Source organism: Columba livia, chromosome 2 (genome assembly GCF_036013475.1).
Source record: "Columba livia isolate bColLiv1 breed racing homer chromosome 2, bColLiv1.pat.W.v2, whole genome shotgun sequence".
In the NCBI taxonomy this organism is placed as follows: domain Eukaryota; kingdom Metazoa; phylum Chordata; class Aves; order Columbiformes; family Columbidae; genus Columba; species Columba livia.
In genome coordinates this window covers 77,745,952-77,762,830 of record NC_088603.1, presented here as the reverse complement: position 1 = coordinate 77,762,830, position 16,879 = coordinate 77,745,952, and the positions used below count along the sequence as shown (strand labels likewise).

At 38.3% G+C, this 16,879-nt stretch overlaps 1 protein-coding gene across 7 annotated transcripts in view; it reads left to right on the top strand.

Annotated features, from left to right (window-relative positions):
• Nucleotides 1–16,879, top strand: part of LOC102097569 (cadherin-9) — a 101,207-nt gene that overhangs the window by 47,538 nt on the left and 36,790 nt on the right. For 4 of the 7 annotated variants that reach the window (XM_065052592.1, XM_065052591.1, XM_065052590.1 and 1 more), the window contains one exon: nucleotides 2,872–3,166. The exons of 2 other annotated variants lie outside the window; for them this stretch is intronic. In XM_065052592.1, coding sequence (XP_064908664.1) covers nucleotides 2,872–3,166 — 295 coding nt within the window. Of the gene's footprint in view, nucleotides 1–2,871; nucleotides 3,167–14,834; nucleotides 14,888–16,879 lie in introns of those variants that run through there. One more of the 7 variants, XM_065052593.1, reaches the window with a different exon arrangement.

Here is a 16,879-nt window from a genome sequence, read left to right as displayed (position 1 = left end):
CACAGCCTGTATCTCTGCTACTCATCTGCATCTGTTTTATTTTAGTATATAGGACATCTTTTCAGCAGATGACCAGCTCTCCAAGTCTAGAAAGGAGGGATAAAAAATTTCAAATAACAAAATTTGCAATCTTAGTAAGTAAAGTGCTAGCTTTAAGTCAGTTTATAGTCTCTGAAAGATTCTTCAGGTAGCAGAGTTACCTGGGAATTTAGTAAGTTTTAAAATATGAATTACACTGTTACCACAGTGTCAAATAGAATTATATTAAAATAACATTCCCAATGTAATTACAAATAAAATGTGTATTATGTACTTACTATTTCTGATAAAATTCCATGTATACAATATATTCCTATTTATACTAAGAATTTTGTTATCTGTTCTAAATCAAGGCAAAAAATATAAAAATCTCATTCTACCTCCTTCCCCATTTTTTCTTTTATTTTCCAATTCAAAATCGTGTGAGATTTAGTTTCAGTAATGGCTGCTTGTTTTTAAAGTGGGAAAATTCTAATGTCTCTGGATATAGTCCATTCTTCCCATGCATAGCAGTCCTGACAATTAAAGACTGGGGTTCCTATAATTTAAGTCTCTTTCTTTGCAGTCTGTCAGACAGGCTGCTATGGAGATAATACATGTGGGCCAGAGCCTAGTTTAACTCATATAAGTTAAATGAATTTCTGTCAATAACAATGTGTGTTGGAGTATGCACATGCAAAGGAACAAAAGCCCTACAGAGATTGCGGTAAGTTATAGCAAAAATGCAAAAAAAACCCTTTGTAAATACAGGACAGAATGTGCATCTAATCAACTTATAAGTACTTGCATGTCTAATGTAAGCACTTAGGTAACTAATGTTAGTACTATAAACAGTTTGACAAATTAGTGATTAGCCAGTGGTGACTTATTGTGTAGGAATCAAGAAGTACTTCCTGATACACAGTGTTGAGAAAGGATGATAGCTTTATGGAGGCTTCAGCCTCCCTAAGGCTTTATGTTAAGTCACTTCACTTCTCCTGACCCATGGGATTGATCCTGCGCTCAGCTTTCAGACACAGTTCTTGCTCTGGCTGCTCCCCCAGCTGGCTGAGGTTGTTAAGGAGGTGCATAACAACACAGGGCGTTGTAACGGGTAGTTGGATGTTTTAAAGATTTAAAAAGAAGTTGGCCTATCTTTATGAGAAAACTAGGTTTAGGTGCTAGTCACAAGTCCTGAGATGTGATTCTTCTTTGGCATATTTTAAAAAAGGTTCTACCTCAAGAAAAGACGAGCAAACTATACTTATGCCTCAAGGTGAGGAGTACCTCAACAAGAATTAATGTGCACTGTTTCTATGAGGTGCGAGACAAAATCATCTGACCAAGAGAAAGATGCTAGATTTTGTACTTGTCATACAAATATGTCTACTTTTAACTTTTTTTTTTTTCTGAAAAGAATCAAATACGAAATCAGATCAAATATGAAAACAATAATAAAATATTTTTAATGAACTTTGTATATGGATTACATACTTCTCCACATTATATGTCAAGATACCCGTACTATATTTAAGTTTATTTTCTCTGTATTGTCTGTTGAGTTGGCAAGTTGACAGGGAGTTTTTGAGTGCTGTATGCACTAGGTTATAGTGTTAAAAAAGTGAAGAAATGTAACAGTATCCACCACAATTGCCCTTCATACAGGTGAAGTAATCAGAAGATGTAACAACCCAGCTACAAACATGGAGGTAAACACTGGCAGAAATACAGAAAAAATAAAACAAGGAAAGAAGTGGTATAATATAACTTATCTGGCTCTAGTGACTATCTAGAATAACAGCTTTACTGCTACTGAACAATATTTTCTCAGGTAGATGATATGTTATTTTTTTGTACTTGGAGAAACCAAAAAAATGTTTGGATTCTTACTGTCCCCACCTGAAAAACACTCAGGTCACTGATCTATGGCCAGATGTGACTGTAAACGTATAGCTAAGGAAAATATGATGCTGATGCATGTAAAAAAAGATCTGTGGGTTCCTGTAAATGAAATTAGAAAAACAGACTTCCAAAATGGAGTATTATATGAGAATTTATAGTTTGTGGGTCAACTTCAATACCTTGTTTTGGCTTTGGTTTTAGGAACTTTTTCATAATGCTGCTATATGGCAAACTAATCAGTGCCTGTAAGTTCACAGGGATACAGTTTTGAACTCTTATTAAGAGGTGTAGTAGGAAAAAGACTGTTAAATGCCACTCACTGCTTTGAAAATTTACCTCCTAGTGTTCTTGAAAATTATTTCTCCTGAGTGGAGAGGACTAGAAGGAAGGAAGTAATTAAGTGAGGTAAGATACGCCTAACACAAAAAAAAAAAAAAAAAAAAAAAAGCAAGTAGAAACTGAAGTTGCTTAGATAAGAGGATTTATAGCTGATTTGGGGAATTTCAGAAGCTGTAATCCTTAAAACCCCCTTCCTATACACTGTTACAAGGTGACTGATTGCCCTATCAGCAGTCAATAAATAGGAAGACAAGTGTTATTTTGCAGATAGAAACTTGGGAGTTTTACACCCCCTGTTATCTTCAAAAAGGAGACTTCTGGTAGTTTCTGGACAGATTATTCAAAGAAATATCATTTTTTGGTTTTAGCTGGCCATTTTAAATACTATGCCAATATCTTCTACTGTCACTTGTGTCCTTATGAGTTTGGAGCTATTTTTTGTGTATGACTGAGTCTCAAATTTGCAATTTTTCCAACAGTGAAACAGAGGATAACCACTACTGGCCCCAATTATAGTCAAGATTGTACAGACTTATTCATATATGCTGAATGATTTGGTCTGTAATAACAACACATATATTTATAGAATTCTTCTTTTCTACCTCCCTGAAGCTACACACTGACCAAGATAAAGGAGATGGAAATTTAAAATACATATTAACAGGAGATGGGGCTGGCAGTCTGTTCATTATAGATGAAAATACAGGAGATATTCATGCTGCAAAGAAATTGGACAGAGAAGAAAAATCCCTGTATGTGCTACATGCCAAGGCTATAGACAGAAAAACTGGAAGACAAGTGGAGCCAGAGTCTGAATTTATCATTAAAATCCATGATATCAATGACAATGAACCAAAATTCACCAAGGACACATACACCGCCAGTATTCCGGAGATGTCTGGAGTTGGTAGGTAAAAACTTATATTTATATAAAATACAAATGGGTTTGAGTTCATTTGGAACTTTTAAGTAATTTATTACTTGAGGCACTTAATTCTAGCTTGTGTGAATATCCATGGAACAATTTACGGTGCCAGTAATGTATCACAGATTATTGATTCCTGCTTTTATATATTTGTTTCATTTTCATTCACTTCTTAATCTTTTTGCCACATTTCAAGCTACTATTTGCTTTTTTAAGCCTACCAGAACCATCAAGGAATGTATATATGGTTGTCTTATCAGTTACTACATAGTTTTGCCACAGCTGAGAATATCATTTGCATAAAGTGTATCCTCTTTGTGTTTGTAAAATCTAATTTACTAAACCTTTCTGCATCTTTAGAGACAGAGACCCTTAAACATGTAAGTATATAAATCATCATGTATCAAAATTATGCCGAATATGTTTCCGCAAATACATGTTTTTAAATATTATTTTTCCTCTTTGGTATAGATATCAGTAGTTGTTCTTTTTTTTTTTTTTTTTTTTTTTTATAGACTTGTCTGTTTGGGTTTTTTTAAGATATCAACCATATGAACACCTTCTTCAAATATATAACTCTTTTTGTTTAAAAAATGCATTTCTTCATGGATAAACACGGCTATTCAAAACAGCTGTAATGAGAAGTGAAAATGTGGAGTGATAGAAGACAGGTGAAAAACATAGTATCAAAGGAAAATAATTCTCTGAGTTTTGTTTAAATAATATAAATTGATAGATAATATTAACCAGCACACATTCATCAGGAGTTATGATTACTTAAGTGCTCCACTCTTTTACAGTACAGACAGTCTCTCTGATGAGAGGAGTAAACAAAAAGTACATAGGCTGTGGGAAACAACTAACGTGAATTCTCAGGAGTTATTTACTTATCATGAATTACTGTAACGGTTTGCAAAGTCAGTCCTGGATGATGGCATTGATAAGAGGGACAATAAAATACCAGTCAACATTTGTGACTAATATGTATCTTTGCAAAATAATTTCCAGAAGCCAATAATTATCTCTGAGAGCAGTAACAGAAGTAAGTATAATGGAACAGGACTCTAGTTTATAACTCTCTTTTATAAAAATAAGAAGGGAAGAATTACCCTACTACGTGTAATGCAGAGAGACCAAGAATCATTCTTTAAAAGACAGATGAAAAATAGAGAAGCCATTCAGAATTTGCTTTGCTGATAATCTTTTAAGGAAAAATGTTGACAGTGAACCTGTCATATTTAATTTTAAATATATTTGCAAGGAAGAACCTCTACAGGAATAGATAGCATAAAAAGCATGATGTCCGTTCTTATCCTTATCACTTAGTCCAGCTTGACCCTCCATTAGAGTCAACAGAGAAGCATGAATAAAAGGATCCAGTGCTTTGATACTGCCTGTGAAATTTCAAGTCTATGAGATGTCTATATTTGATGAGGATGATGATAGTATAAGTACTATTACGTACTTTAAGCTGAGAAAGTGTCCATAAAAGACGCCCCCAAAAAAGATGAGTTTTACTGTGAAAAGAGAATTAGAGGAAAATGATTTAAACAGTAAAAAAAGTCCCATAGCTTCCAATATGAAAGCAAAAAAGGGATCTGAGTTACTCTTTGCTCTGTTTTGTTGACATTTGCATTTGAGAATATAAAAGCTACACTGAAATAACCATTCTTAGAATTTGAATTTGAACAAGAAGTTGTGTAATTTCTTAAATTAGCAGAGTATAAGAACCCAAATACAGATCAGTCCATCCAAGATGCAGAAATTCTATTCTTCTGAAGTCAGTCATAAAAATGCTAATATATTCTTTTTTGGAGTTCCTTTATTCTCCAGATAAGGAAGAATACCTTAACTCGAGAAAATTACTTGTATGTGAAAAGATGAAGTTCTTGCCATAAGTAGAATACAACTTACAGGTGAGCAAGTGGTACTCTTGAAAACCCTCCCATAAAGCACACAAGAGAATACATAAAATACAGAATGAAGATACTGTAGTTCTTGAAATATCTAAACAAAAGTAAGCTACATGAATGTAAGCCAGCAAATACGCACTGGGCAGCATATACAACAAAATGCAGGGAAAAGAAGAAAATAGAGTGTTTAACAAATATTAAACTCAAAACTGATACAGTGTGGCAATGGGCTGTGTAAGTAGCTCCTGGTTCCTACTTTCTACAGTGGTTAAGATACCAATTAAAAAATCTCCAGTGCACTACGAAAGCATCATTTAAGCAGTTGCAATTATTCTTCAATAGATATGATTTAATGAACAACCACTACCTTTTCTTTCATCTGGATATGTAGTCCCAATATTTTTTTTTTTTTTCCCCTGAATATACAGTTTATTGCAGAACATCACAAATTTACAACATTGTCAATTATGCAAGTAGGTTCATTATAACTCAACAGTTGATCTCACGACAAGCAGGTCAAAAATGTATGGGAAAACCCCAGATTCTTCTCATCCTTCAATTTATCCCAACTTTGTGTCTTAAAATATTTTTTGTTAACTATTATATTTATTATGTTTGCCAAGTTCAACAAATATGACAGGAAACATTTATGAAAGCTTAGGAAAATGTCACTAAGACTGAGAAGTTGAAGAGGAATCATCACTAGCAGAGTTTCCAGCAGCATGTGCTTCTGTTATTCAAATGACACATCATACTGTATATTTCTCACTGTGTAACTGACTGTTTCTTGGAATAACTAGATCTAAAGCACACAAGAGAAAATGATAAGTCAATACCTCTGACAGAATGTGTGATTTTCAGTACCAATACGCAAACCTCACTCATGTTTAACTAGTTTGATAGTAAGAATAGTGAATATGTAACATGACTCCTCAGCACAACATATCCAAGCCTGAGGGGAAATACGAATACTAATTTGTGCATTAGTTTATGTTGATCCTATGTTGTATTATCTGCACTGAAGCCATTAAGCTATACATAAATTAACCTTGCTATGCATAAATGGGATCCAGTCGTATCTCCAACAGCATTATGGATATACCTAAAATACTGTGTAGCAAAGTTAGTACTTGGAGCAATCAAAACCACTGAAGTGAGCTGTCTGCAGTGCCATTTCAGATAGCTTTTATGGAAACAATCATGCTAAATGCTCACAGTGATATTAACTTAAAAAATTAAATGAGAAAGTGAGTTTAAGAGATTCGAAAACTCAATAACATGGGATTTCTCATTAAAATCAGCTACTATACTAAAGATCCGGAGGATAATAACTGCTGTAGCTTTATTTTTAAAGAGTGTCAGAATTGACTGGAAGTGTCCTGTGATTTATGTCACACTAGGCAACTTGGTTCACTAAAAAATAGTTCAAAAAAATGAGAAAAAGGTGCTAAACAAACCCATAAAAGTTAATCAAAACATAATATAGAATGTAAAGGAACCAAAGACTTTCAACATTTTAAATTTGTGGAATGCCAAAGCTGTATGATACAATCTTGGTCACAATGAAAAGCAGGTGGATTTGAAGCAAAACCTGTTCCAATTTGACTGTATTTTAGAAATACTATAAGAGGAAACTTCAGAGAAGCTAAATACGTAGTATACATATTGAGAATAATATTTTGATTTCCTCTTCATGTGGAAGGAATAGTACAGCCCTCATCACACTTAAAATTTACTCATTTCATCTTCAAGATTTATGTGAGTAAAAGCTATGAGCCAAGTATTTTTCCAGGTAAAATATGATTCTTAAAACAAACAAATGAGCAAAATAAAACCAACCAACCAACCCACCAACCAACTAAACAAACCTACAAAAAAAAAAAAAAAAAAAAAAATTAAAAAACAAACAAACACACACAAAAAAACAAACCATACCAACCAACCAATCAAATAAAATATAATCAAAACTAACCCTGCGCCTCATTGTGAATACTAATTTTTTCTAGGATATAAATAAAGTTCTTAGGAAATTTTTAAAAAGGGAAGTTAGCAATGAGATGTCCTGTGGAGTTCAACTGCTTTTGGCTCCTTGGTCAATATTACTACATTCTCCTGTACCTTGCTAATTTTAATTATTAACTCCTATCATTTTTTCTCATTAAACATTTTTAGTATGTAGCTGATGAGTATTTCACAACGTATTTTTAATCTTTGAATTGATCTTATTAAGAGAGGGCATAATGCCTAATTAAATTTAGCACTAATTTATTCATACTTAATTGCTGCTTTCTAAATTTTATGGATCTAACCAAAGGCACCTCCTGGTTCAGAATTTCTACATGATAAGATTTGTATAATGTAAAAACATAGAGGGCCATATTTTAAATGGCTCAATTTAAAATTTATATTTTTTCCATTAAAATACTTTTACTGAAAATATAGCCAGAATAGAAGAGCTTTCTTTCGTTTAACAATTAAGTTTGATAGAAGGACATTATATATGAAATAAAGATATGTCCATTTTCATCTCAGACATACAGGATTACAGGGTGCTTAAACACGTCTTGTATTTAACAGCTACTCTAAATAAAATATATATGCAAAATACATACACACAAAGCAAAAGAGAGAAAAAAAAGAGATGAAATCGCAGTAAAACACACAGGGTAATATGCATTGATACTATCATTTTTATTACCGTGCTGTTGTCTGTGAGAGCAGTAGTACATATTGCAGCATCCATTACACAATGAATGTGTTAGAAGTTTCATTATTGTTGTTCACTATTTCTGTAGTGTCTCTTGGGAATCTGTAAGCATAACAACTACTACTGGATTTAGGCAAGACTGTATTCTGATGATTAGTTTTATTTACATCATGTTTTCAGCATCACATAATCATAACCACGTATTTCTGAAGAACAGTTTGTTATTTTGTGCAGGAAACTCTTACAAGAACAGGTAGGTTTTATGGTAATTAAAAAAAAAAAAAAAAGAAAAAAAAAAAAAGAAACTGAACCAAATACAGTAACCATCACATTTTCTATTTTTGGATTTGCTTATATGAGTAAGCATTAATCTGCAGATGTGTGTCAAGGATGAAATGCATGCAGCTCTTGTCTTCCATATTTCACCAGGAAATAATTATATTTTCTCCTCTGCATATTTTGTCTGGTTTCAGATGCTTATAAAAGAAGCTATAAATTACTTTATTGACTTTACCAGAAGCTTATGGAAACTATTTTGCTAACTTGAAAAATTTCAGAATGCTAAGAGTTGCTAATAGTTAACATAAACTCTGTGTTAAAATGAATTATTGAGTTACCTTTAAGAGAAAGATATATTTCAAATATTTTATCCACACTTGCATATTTTACATTCTGCAGTTAAAATGTAGCATTCACATTCATTTAACTGAAACTAAGTGGCAGAAATCCTGTAGCTAGAATACTTGCTGTAATTCTGTTTGCATTTGCCACCATAACTAAAGAATTTCAAAATTTCTGTAGCTGTCAGAATCTGTATAAGGTTCTCTTTTCTAAATGCAGTATCTTATTGACTTTTAATTTATCTTCTTTATTATTTATTATACAAGTTTTTAGAATGAAAATAAAAATTTCTTTCAAAAAATAAAGACATAAAATGATAGCTCAATGGCTTTCTTAAAATAAAACACCAAGGTGAAAAAGGCAAAAACCTCTTTTTGTTAAACAGTTAAAAGTAAAAATGTAGTATTCTAAGAAATTTGGGGCATTTTGGGGCTTTGTCAGTTTTTCACATGAATTCTGTTACATACATGCATAGCATTTTTATTTACAATAGGCTTGCACTACATTTTTATTAGGAAAATATATAGAATGCTTTATAAATATTTTGTATATGGCATAAGGCAGAATTTTTTCAAAAGAGTATGTGAGGGTATCACAGTATCACAGTATGTTTGGGATTGGAAGGGACCTCAAAAGATCATCTAGTCCAATCCCCCTGCTGGAGCAGGAACGCCTAGGTGAGGTCGCACAGGAACATGTCCAGGCGGGTTTTGAATGTCTCCAGAGAAGGAGACTCCACAACCTCCCTGGGCAGCCTGTTCCAGTGCTCTGTCACCCTCAGTGAGCAGAAGTTGTTTCTCAAATTTAAGTGGAACCTCTTGTGTTCCAGCTTGATCCCATTACCCCTTGTCCTATCATTGTTTGCCACCGAGAAGAGCCTGGCTCCATCCTCATGGCACTCACCCTTTATATATTTATAAACATTAATGAGGTCCCCCCTTAGTCTCCTCTTCTCCAAACTAAAGAGACCCAGCTCCCTCAGCCTTTCTTCATAAGGGAGGTGCTCCACTCCCTTAATCATCTTTGTTGCCCTACGCTGGACCCTCTCCAGCAGTTCCCTGTCCTTCTGGAACTCAGGGGCCCAGAACTGGACACAATATTCCAGATGTGGTCTCACCAGGGCGGAGTAGAGGGGAAGGAGGACCTCTCTCGATCTACTAACCACCCCCCTTCTAATACACCCCAGGATGCCATTGGCCTTCCTGGCCACAAGGGCACAGTGCTGGCTCATGGTCATCCTGTTGGCCACCAGGACCCCCAGGTCCCTTTCCTCTACACTGCTCTCTAATCTGTAATTTCCCAACCTATACTAGAACCTGGGGTTCTTCCTGCCCAGATGCAGGACTCTACACTTTCCCTTGTTAAATTTCATCAGGTTATTCCCCGCCCAACTCTCCAGCCTGTCCAGGTCCCGCTGGATGGCAGCACAGCCTTCTGGCATGTCAGCCACTCCTCCCAGCTTAGTGTCATCAGCAAACTTGCTGATAGTACACTCTATTCCCTCGTCTAAATCGTTAATGAATATATTGAATAATATTGGCCCCAGCACTGACCCCTGAGGCACTCCACTAGATACTGGCCTCCAACTAGACTCCGCACCATTGACTACCACTCTCTGGCTTCTCTCCTTAAGCCAGTTTGCAACCCACCTCACTACTCTATTGTCTAGACCACACTTCCTCAACTTAGCTGTGAGGATGCTGTGGGAGACTGTGTCAAAGGCTTTACTGAAGTCAAGGTAGACCACATCCACCGCTCTGCCATCATCCATCCACCTTGTGACATTCTCATAAAAGGCTATGAGGTTGGTCATGCATGACTTACCCTTGGTAAAGCCATGCTGACTGCCCCTAATAACCCTCTTATCCTTGATATGCCTTGAGATGGCACCAAGGATAAGCTGTTCCATTACTTTCCCAGGGACAGAGGTGAGGCTGACCGGTCTGTAATTACCCGGGTCCTCCTTCTTGCCCTTTTTGAAGACTGGAGTGACATTTGCTTTCCTCCAGTCCTTGGGCACCTCCCCCGCTTCCCAAGACTTGGCAAAGATGATGGAGAGCGGTCCAGCAATGACTTCAGCCAGCTCCCTCAGCACCCGCGGATGCATCCCATCTGGACCCATGGATTTATGGATGTCCAGACTATTTAATTGCTCCCTAACCCAGTCCTCATCGACTAAAGCAAACTCCTCCATTGACCTGGCTTCATCCGGGGTCTCAGGGGTACAGGGCTCCCCAGGACAGCCTCCAGCAGAGTAGACAGAGACAAAGAAGGCATTCAGTAATTCTGCCTTCTCTGTATCTTCTGCCACCGGGGCACCCACCCCATTCATCAGTGGGCCTACATTGCCTCTGGTATTAGTTTTATCTGCTATGTATTTGAAAAAGTTCTTTTTGCTGTCCTTGAGCCCTCTCGCCAGCTGTAATTCTAAGGAGGCCTTGGCTATCCTAGCTGCCTTCCTACATCCTCTAACAGCAGCCTTATATTCTTCCCAAGTGGCCAGCCCCTGCTTCCATGACCTGTAAACTCTCCTCTTCTGCTTGAGCATACCCAACAGATCCCTATTCAACCACGCAGGCCTCCTGGCTCCCTTCCTTGACTTCCTGCATGTGGGGATGCTCTGATCCTGAGCGTGGAAGAAGCAATCTCTGAATGCAATCCAACTATCTTGGGCCCCTTTTCCTTCAAGCAGTCTTGCCCATGGGATTTCCCCCAGCAATTGCTTGAAAAGGACAAAGTTAGCCCTGCTAAAGTCCAGGGTTGCAATTCTACTTGCTATTCTGTTCCTGCCACCCAAGATGCTGAACTCCACCATCTCGTGGTCACTGCAACCCAGGCAGCCCTCAACCTTTACTGCTTCGACCAGACCCTCCTTGTTAGTGAAGATGAGATCCAGCAGTGCACCTCTCCTAGTCGGCTCCTCCACCATCTGCATGAGGAAGTTATCATCAATGCACTGGAGGAATCTCTTGGACTGTGGCTGGCTGGCTGAATGGCCCTTCCAGCAAACATCAGGGAAGTTAAAATCCCCCACAGCAACCAGGGCCTGTGACTGTGAGGCCAATCTCAATTGCCCATAGAAGGCGTCATCAACTTCCTCAGCCTGATCTGGTGGCCTGTAACAGACTCCCACAACAGTGTCACCCCTGCCAGCCTGCCCCTTGATCCTGACCCATACACTCTCAACTTGCTTGTCATCGACTCCTGGGCAGAATTTAGTACATTGTAGTTGCTCTCTCACATAGAGAGCAACTCCACCACCACGCCTGGCTGGCCTGTCTTTCCTGAAAAGGGCATAGCCATCCATGACCACATTCCAGTCATGTGAACTGTCCCACCATGGTTACGTAATTGCCACCAGATCATAATCTCCCGACCGAACATAGGATTCTAACTCCTCCTGCTTATTCCCCATGCTGCGCGCATTGGTGTACAGGCATTTCAGGGAGCGAGCAGAGCTCACCAATTTCTCCCTAGGGGCATAGGAGGCCACCCGGTCCTCATCAGTTTTAGAATGCTGCCCCACTGGGACAAGCCCAGCTACAACCCCATCCCCCTTCGAGCCTAGTTTAAAGCTCTCCAAATGAGCCCAGCTAATTCCTGCCCCAGCATCCTTTTGCCCCTGCGAGATAAACCTTTCCCGCGTGACACTGTCCGGACTGGTGTCTTATCAAACCAACCATTATCAAAAAATCCAAAGCTCTGCCTGTAGCACCAGTCTTGGAGCCAACCATTAAGAGACTGAATTTTCCTATTCCATCCCACATCGTTACTTGAAGATGGAAGGAGTGAAGAGAAGATCACTTGAGCCCCTGAGTCTTTCACCATCCTTCCCAAGACCTTGAAATCGTTCTTCATTCCCCTCAGACTACGGGAAGCAGCTTCCTCCCCATCTGTCTGGAAGACCAGCAGCGGGTAGTAGTCTGTTGGGTGCACCAGTTTGGGGAGCTCTCTAGCGATATCCTTGATCCGGGCTCCAGGTAGACTACAAACTTCCCTAAGATTAGGGTCAACCCTGCATATTGGGCCCTCTGTTCCTTTCAGAAGGGAATTTCCTATTACAATCACCCTTCTTTCTTTCTTATCAGAGGCAGTCTTAAGTTGCGAAGTTAACCACCTCTTCCTGTGTGATCTTGTAGGCAGGCTTGGCACCGCCTCCTCACCTACCTCTTCTTCAAGATCCAGGACCTCAAACCTATTACGGAGGGGCACCTGGGGAGACAAGACAGGCAGGGAGGGGGGCTGCCCGTGACGCCGAACTGGAATACGCTTCCAACCCTCATCGTCTTTTAGGTCCCCTACCTCTGCCCGACAGCAACAAGGGTGGGGCCGTCTCAGGACTTCCGCCTCTGTCTGAGAGGGCAGGAGGTCCCTCTCCTTTTGGGGGATACCTCCCTGGGACCTTTCTGACTGGCACATCAGTGTGTTACTCCACCAGTCGATCTCCCTTTCGCACTCCCTGATAGCCCTCAGCGTCTCAACCTCCTCCTTAAGTTTCACAACCATGTCGAGCAGATCTTGCACCTGCTCACACCTCACACAGGTGGAGTGCTGGCCTCCCTCCCCCGGCAGCAGCAGGGTCTGGCACTCCCTGCAGCCGGAGACCTGAACAGCCACCGTTCGGGACAGAACCTCCTCAGTCTGCATAGCCACAGTCTGTCTGAGACAAGCTCTCCTCCTGGAGGCGACCATGGTCGTCAGCACTCTGGGATGCTGGCAATAAGTTAGAGGGGCTGACAAGCGACAAGTGCTCTCTGCACCCTGCTACAAAAGCTACCACACCCGCTGCTGCAGCACAGTGTGGGTGGGACTCACCTGCTACACAAGCTGGTTGCTCCTCCCTACACCTGGTGGGCAGCGACTAGTGGCTGCCCTCCCAAAGGCTTTTTCAAGGCAACAGGAGGGGCTCTGGTCACCGTCACCATGGGAACGCCCCCTGCCCAGTCAGCAGCTCTCTCGCAATCGCTGCCGGGGCTGCGGGGATCGGGACCCGCCGGGAATCACGCTGTCCCTGTACGTTTCCCTCTGAGCTTCCTAATCTCGGCTGAACCTCGTGGTCGGCTGAAGCCCGCTGGCTTCGGCTCTCGCTGGGCTGGCTCCGATCAGCTGACTGATCGGTGCTGTAAGACTTTGTATTTCCAGTTATAAAGAAAAGAAAATCGTTGGAACACTAAAGGAATCTTATTTAGATCATGATTTTTTTTCCTTAAATTATTCCATCATTTGCATAGTTATGTATATAATACATGTAGCATTTTCGGAGCAAAAAGGAGTTTTACTCTGCAAGGAACATACTTGCTAGATCTCTGATACTATAAACAATTTTTTTAATTTGTACAGCTCCACTGACTTCAAGCTAGGTGTTTTGTAAGTGTTAGGATCTCCACACATAGACTTTATTTCATGATTACTGTACATGATTTCTGTAAAATTTGAATGTCCATGTATAACTACTATTTTTTTCCTGAGATTTGTGCTTAGTAAGATAAACAAAATCTTATATCATGTACATGTTTTGTCTCTTCAAGAAACAGACTTAAACCATCCTCAGAGGAAAATCTATGAGTTTAAAATACTCCCAAATAATTATGTGTTTTCAAGAAACAAAGAAACATACACTCTGATACAAACGAAAAGTAGTAGTTTTCTTCTAAGTTCCAAACAAGTAACATAACTAAGTTTTAGCAATAACATTTTGGCATGATTATCATTCTAAAGCTCAGGTCAAGATCCAGAACAAGGTATGAAATTAAAAGTAAACACTGAATTTATGTATATATATATATATATATATTTTTTTTTTTCTATTTCATCATTTTGTTAATTTTATTTTTACGTAAATCATTTCACCTATGACTGATACTACTTTATTCTTTGTAACTGAAGAAAAGATAAATACTTAAGAAAATAATATAGGTTATCACACAAAAAATAATGTCTATGTGTTATCTATATATACATGAAAGTAAGAAGGAAAGTTAAATAAATCTTATTCATAAAATTTGGAAATTCCTCATAAGTAATCAGAAACAGCATAGTTCCTTTAAAGTTTATCAGAATGTATTAATGTCACACTTGAAAGAACTGAGAGAAACTGCACATTCAGAAAAATGAGGGACAAAAATCAGCCTTAGCAAGATTCAAACCATGCTTCTGAAGAATTCAAATAATTCACAAATTTGAAATTTTAACATTACAGAGAAGCAGATCTCAAGCTACAGCCAAAAGTAGTAGCTCTCTTTTTCTTCTTTTGGTCTCTCTGCTCCTAGTTGTGCTGTCTTATACCTTACTTAGTGTCCCTCTAAACCCAAAAGAAGAAAGTTTTAGTGAAAGAATCAGAAAAATTGATTGTTCAAGGTCAATAGTATTTTTCTGTTTCTTTTGTTCCCTGGGTCAGGTGACATGAGGTTAGATGCCAGAGCTGATGCTGGGGAGGTGACAAGAGCATGCAAAGTTTAACAGGTAAAAGCAGGAGAGACAGTTTAATATAGCAGTAGCTGACCTCAGCTAAAAAAATCACGTGATGTGTTCATTTTTCTTCAGCTACAAAATCCTCATATCTTCTAAACAGGATGCCTCACTTCCTTTCTCTCTTTTTTTTTTTTCTTTATTTTTTTCTCTGGGGGGAGGTAGCGGGGAAGTTTGGTTCCTTATTAAGACCAACAAGTCAGAGGCAGCACGATGGGAAAACCAGAATCATCTATTCACCCTGTGTGAGTGATCACTCACTCTTGGTGCTGGAAGAAATTGGGGTTTTGTAGAATTGCTGTCAGCAAGTAAAGGCAGCTAGCACTTGCAGTAAACACAGGAAGATATAAATAATTTCCATATTTCTGCCCTGTGGGAACTGAGCTGCTGTCAACTCATTGTTTAACTTTGTTGCCTTCTCTAAGTTCTCATAAACCTCCACCTGCCGACGCTTCAGGAGATGCTGGTCTAAACTGTTTCCCATAGGAAGAAATAAGGTGACAGGAGTTCAAACGCAGCAATTAGTAAGCAGGATGTATGACTTGTGAAGCACTATATGAGGCATTTAGGCTTTGTAAATTAGTTGTTCTAAATTTTGGAAATGAATTCTTAAGGTGACCACAAATTCATTTAATCCCTATATGTCTCAATTTCCCATCAATTAGCAGAAGGGTAGAACAGCTCTGCTCAACATAGATATGTTGAAACATGTTCAGCTACTGCAGCAACAGACATCACAGCACCCGTGGAGTGACAATCTTTTTTGCCTAGTGGAATTTTCAGGCCTGGGCTGTGTTAAGTGTGGTCCCTTTATATGTCTCTGAAATGATTCAGTGTAATACCCTTTGCCTGGCTGCTTTATTACAACACATGTATTATTTCCCATTATCTGTGTACATTGAAAACAAAACAAAACAAAACAAAAAGAAAAGAAAGAAATAAACAAACAAACAAAAAAACCCCAGCGGTCTGAAACTTTCTAGATTAGAGCCTGAAATTAGCCTTAAAAATACCTGTATCATACACTAAAAATTGTTTGATATATCCATTTTCCTTCCTTTTATTTCAGTAAATTTTCATCTATAACACTATAATCTCTGAACAAAAGCATAATGGGCCTAAATTCTTTACATCAGCACTTTTATTCACACTGCGATGCAGTACAATAGGATACATTCTGCATTGTCAGAGATGTTGTCCTTAAGATAGGATGTTAAACCACAGGCCTGTTAGCTTTTTATCTTTCATGGCTTCACATCTAAAAAGTAAAAATCTCATTGACATTCTGGAAATACTAAGGAACAGCCATGTTGCTTCACCTAGTATATATACCTCTTGATATGAACCTACACCCTTTGTACATTCTTTGATATAAACGTGTTACAGCTTACAGCCATGTGAAACCTCTTTTCAGAGCCACAGTAAATACTGAGTACCTATGCATGATACCAGTTTACAGACACCTAGTTTATTCACTTCTGAGCTCTTGCAGCTACCAGGCACCAAATAATTTTTCATCTTTTAAGAGAGTCGAAAGTATAACAGGTGCAGTGAGCCCCTTCTCACATTCATGTGACCATATTGGAGCCTACGGCATTTGAACTGCTGGTAGTAAGGACTGAAATAGCCGGTACTAATTAACGTTACTAATATTAGGAATACCTGCACATTTATAAGAAGGAAAAGGTCAAATAGGTGCATACATGTGTTGTATCCTTTCTTAAAACTAAAACACGGCAGACATTAAAATAAGCAAGCCAATAGTGGGAAGATGTAATATGTTAAGGGCAGGTCTTGCTCTTAAAGTGCTAACGTTAATGGTAAGCAACTCAGATACACTTTGATTAAACTGGATAAAAAAAAGTGAAATAATACTTCTTAATATAATTTGTAAATTGCATTTTATGGCTTCCTATAGCCAATTCTCAAACAGATTTAACTTATATATAATTAATTACAATTCCTGGCTTAGATTTGTGTGTCCAG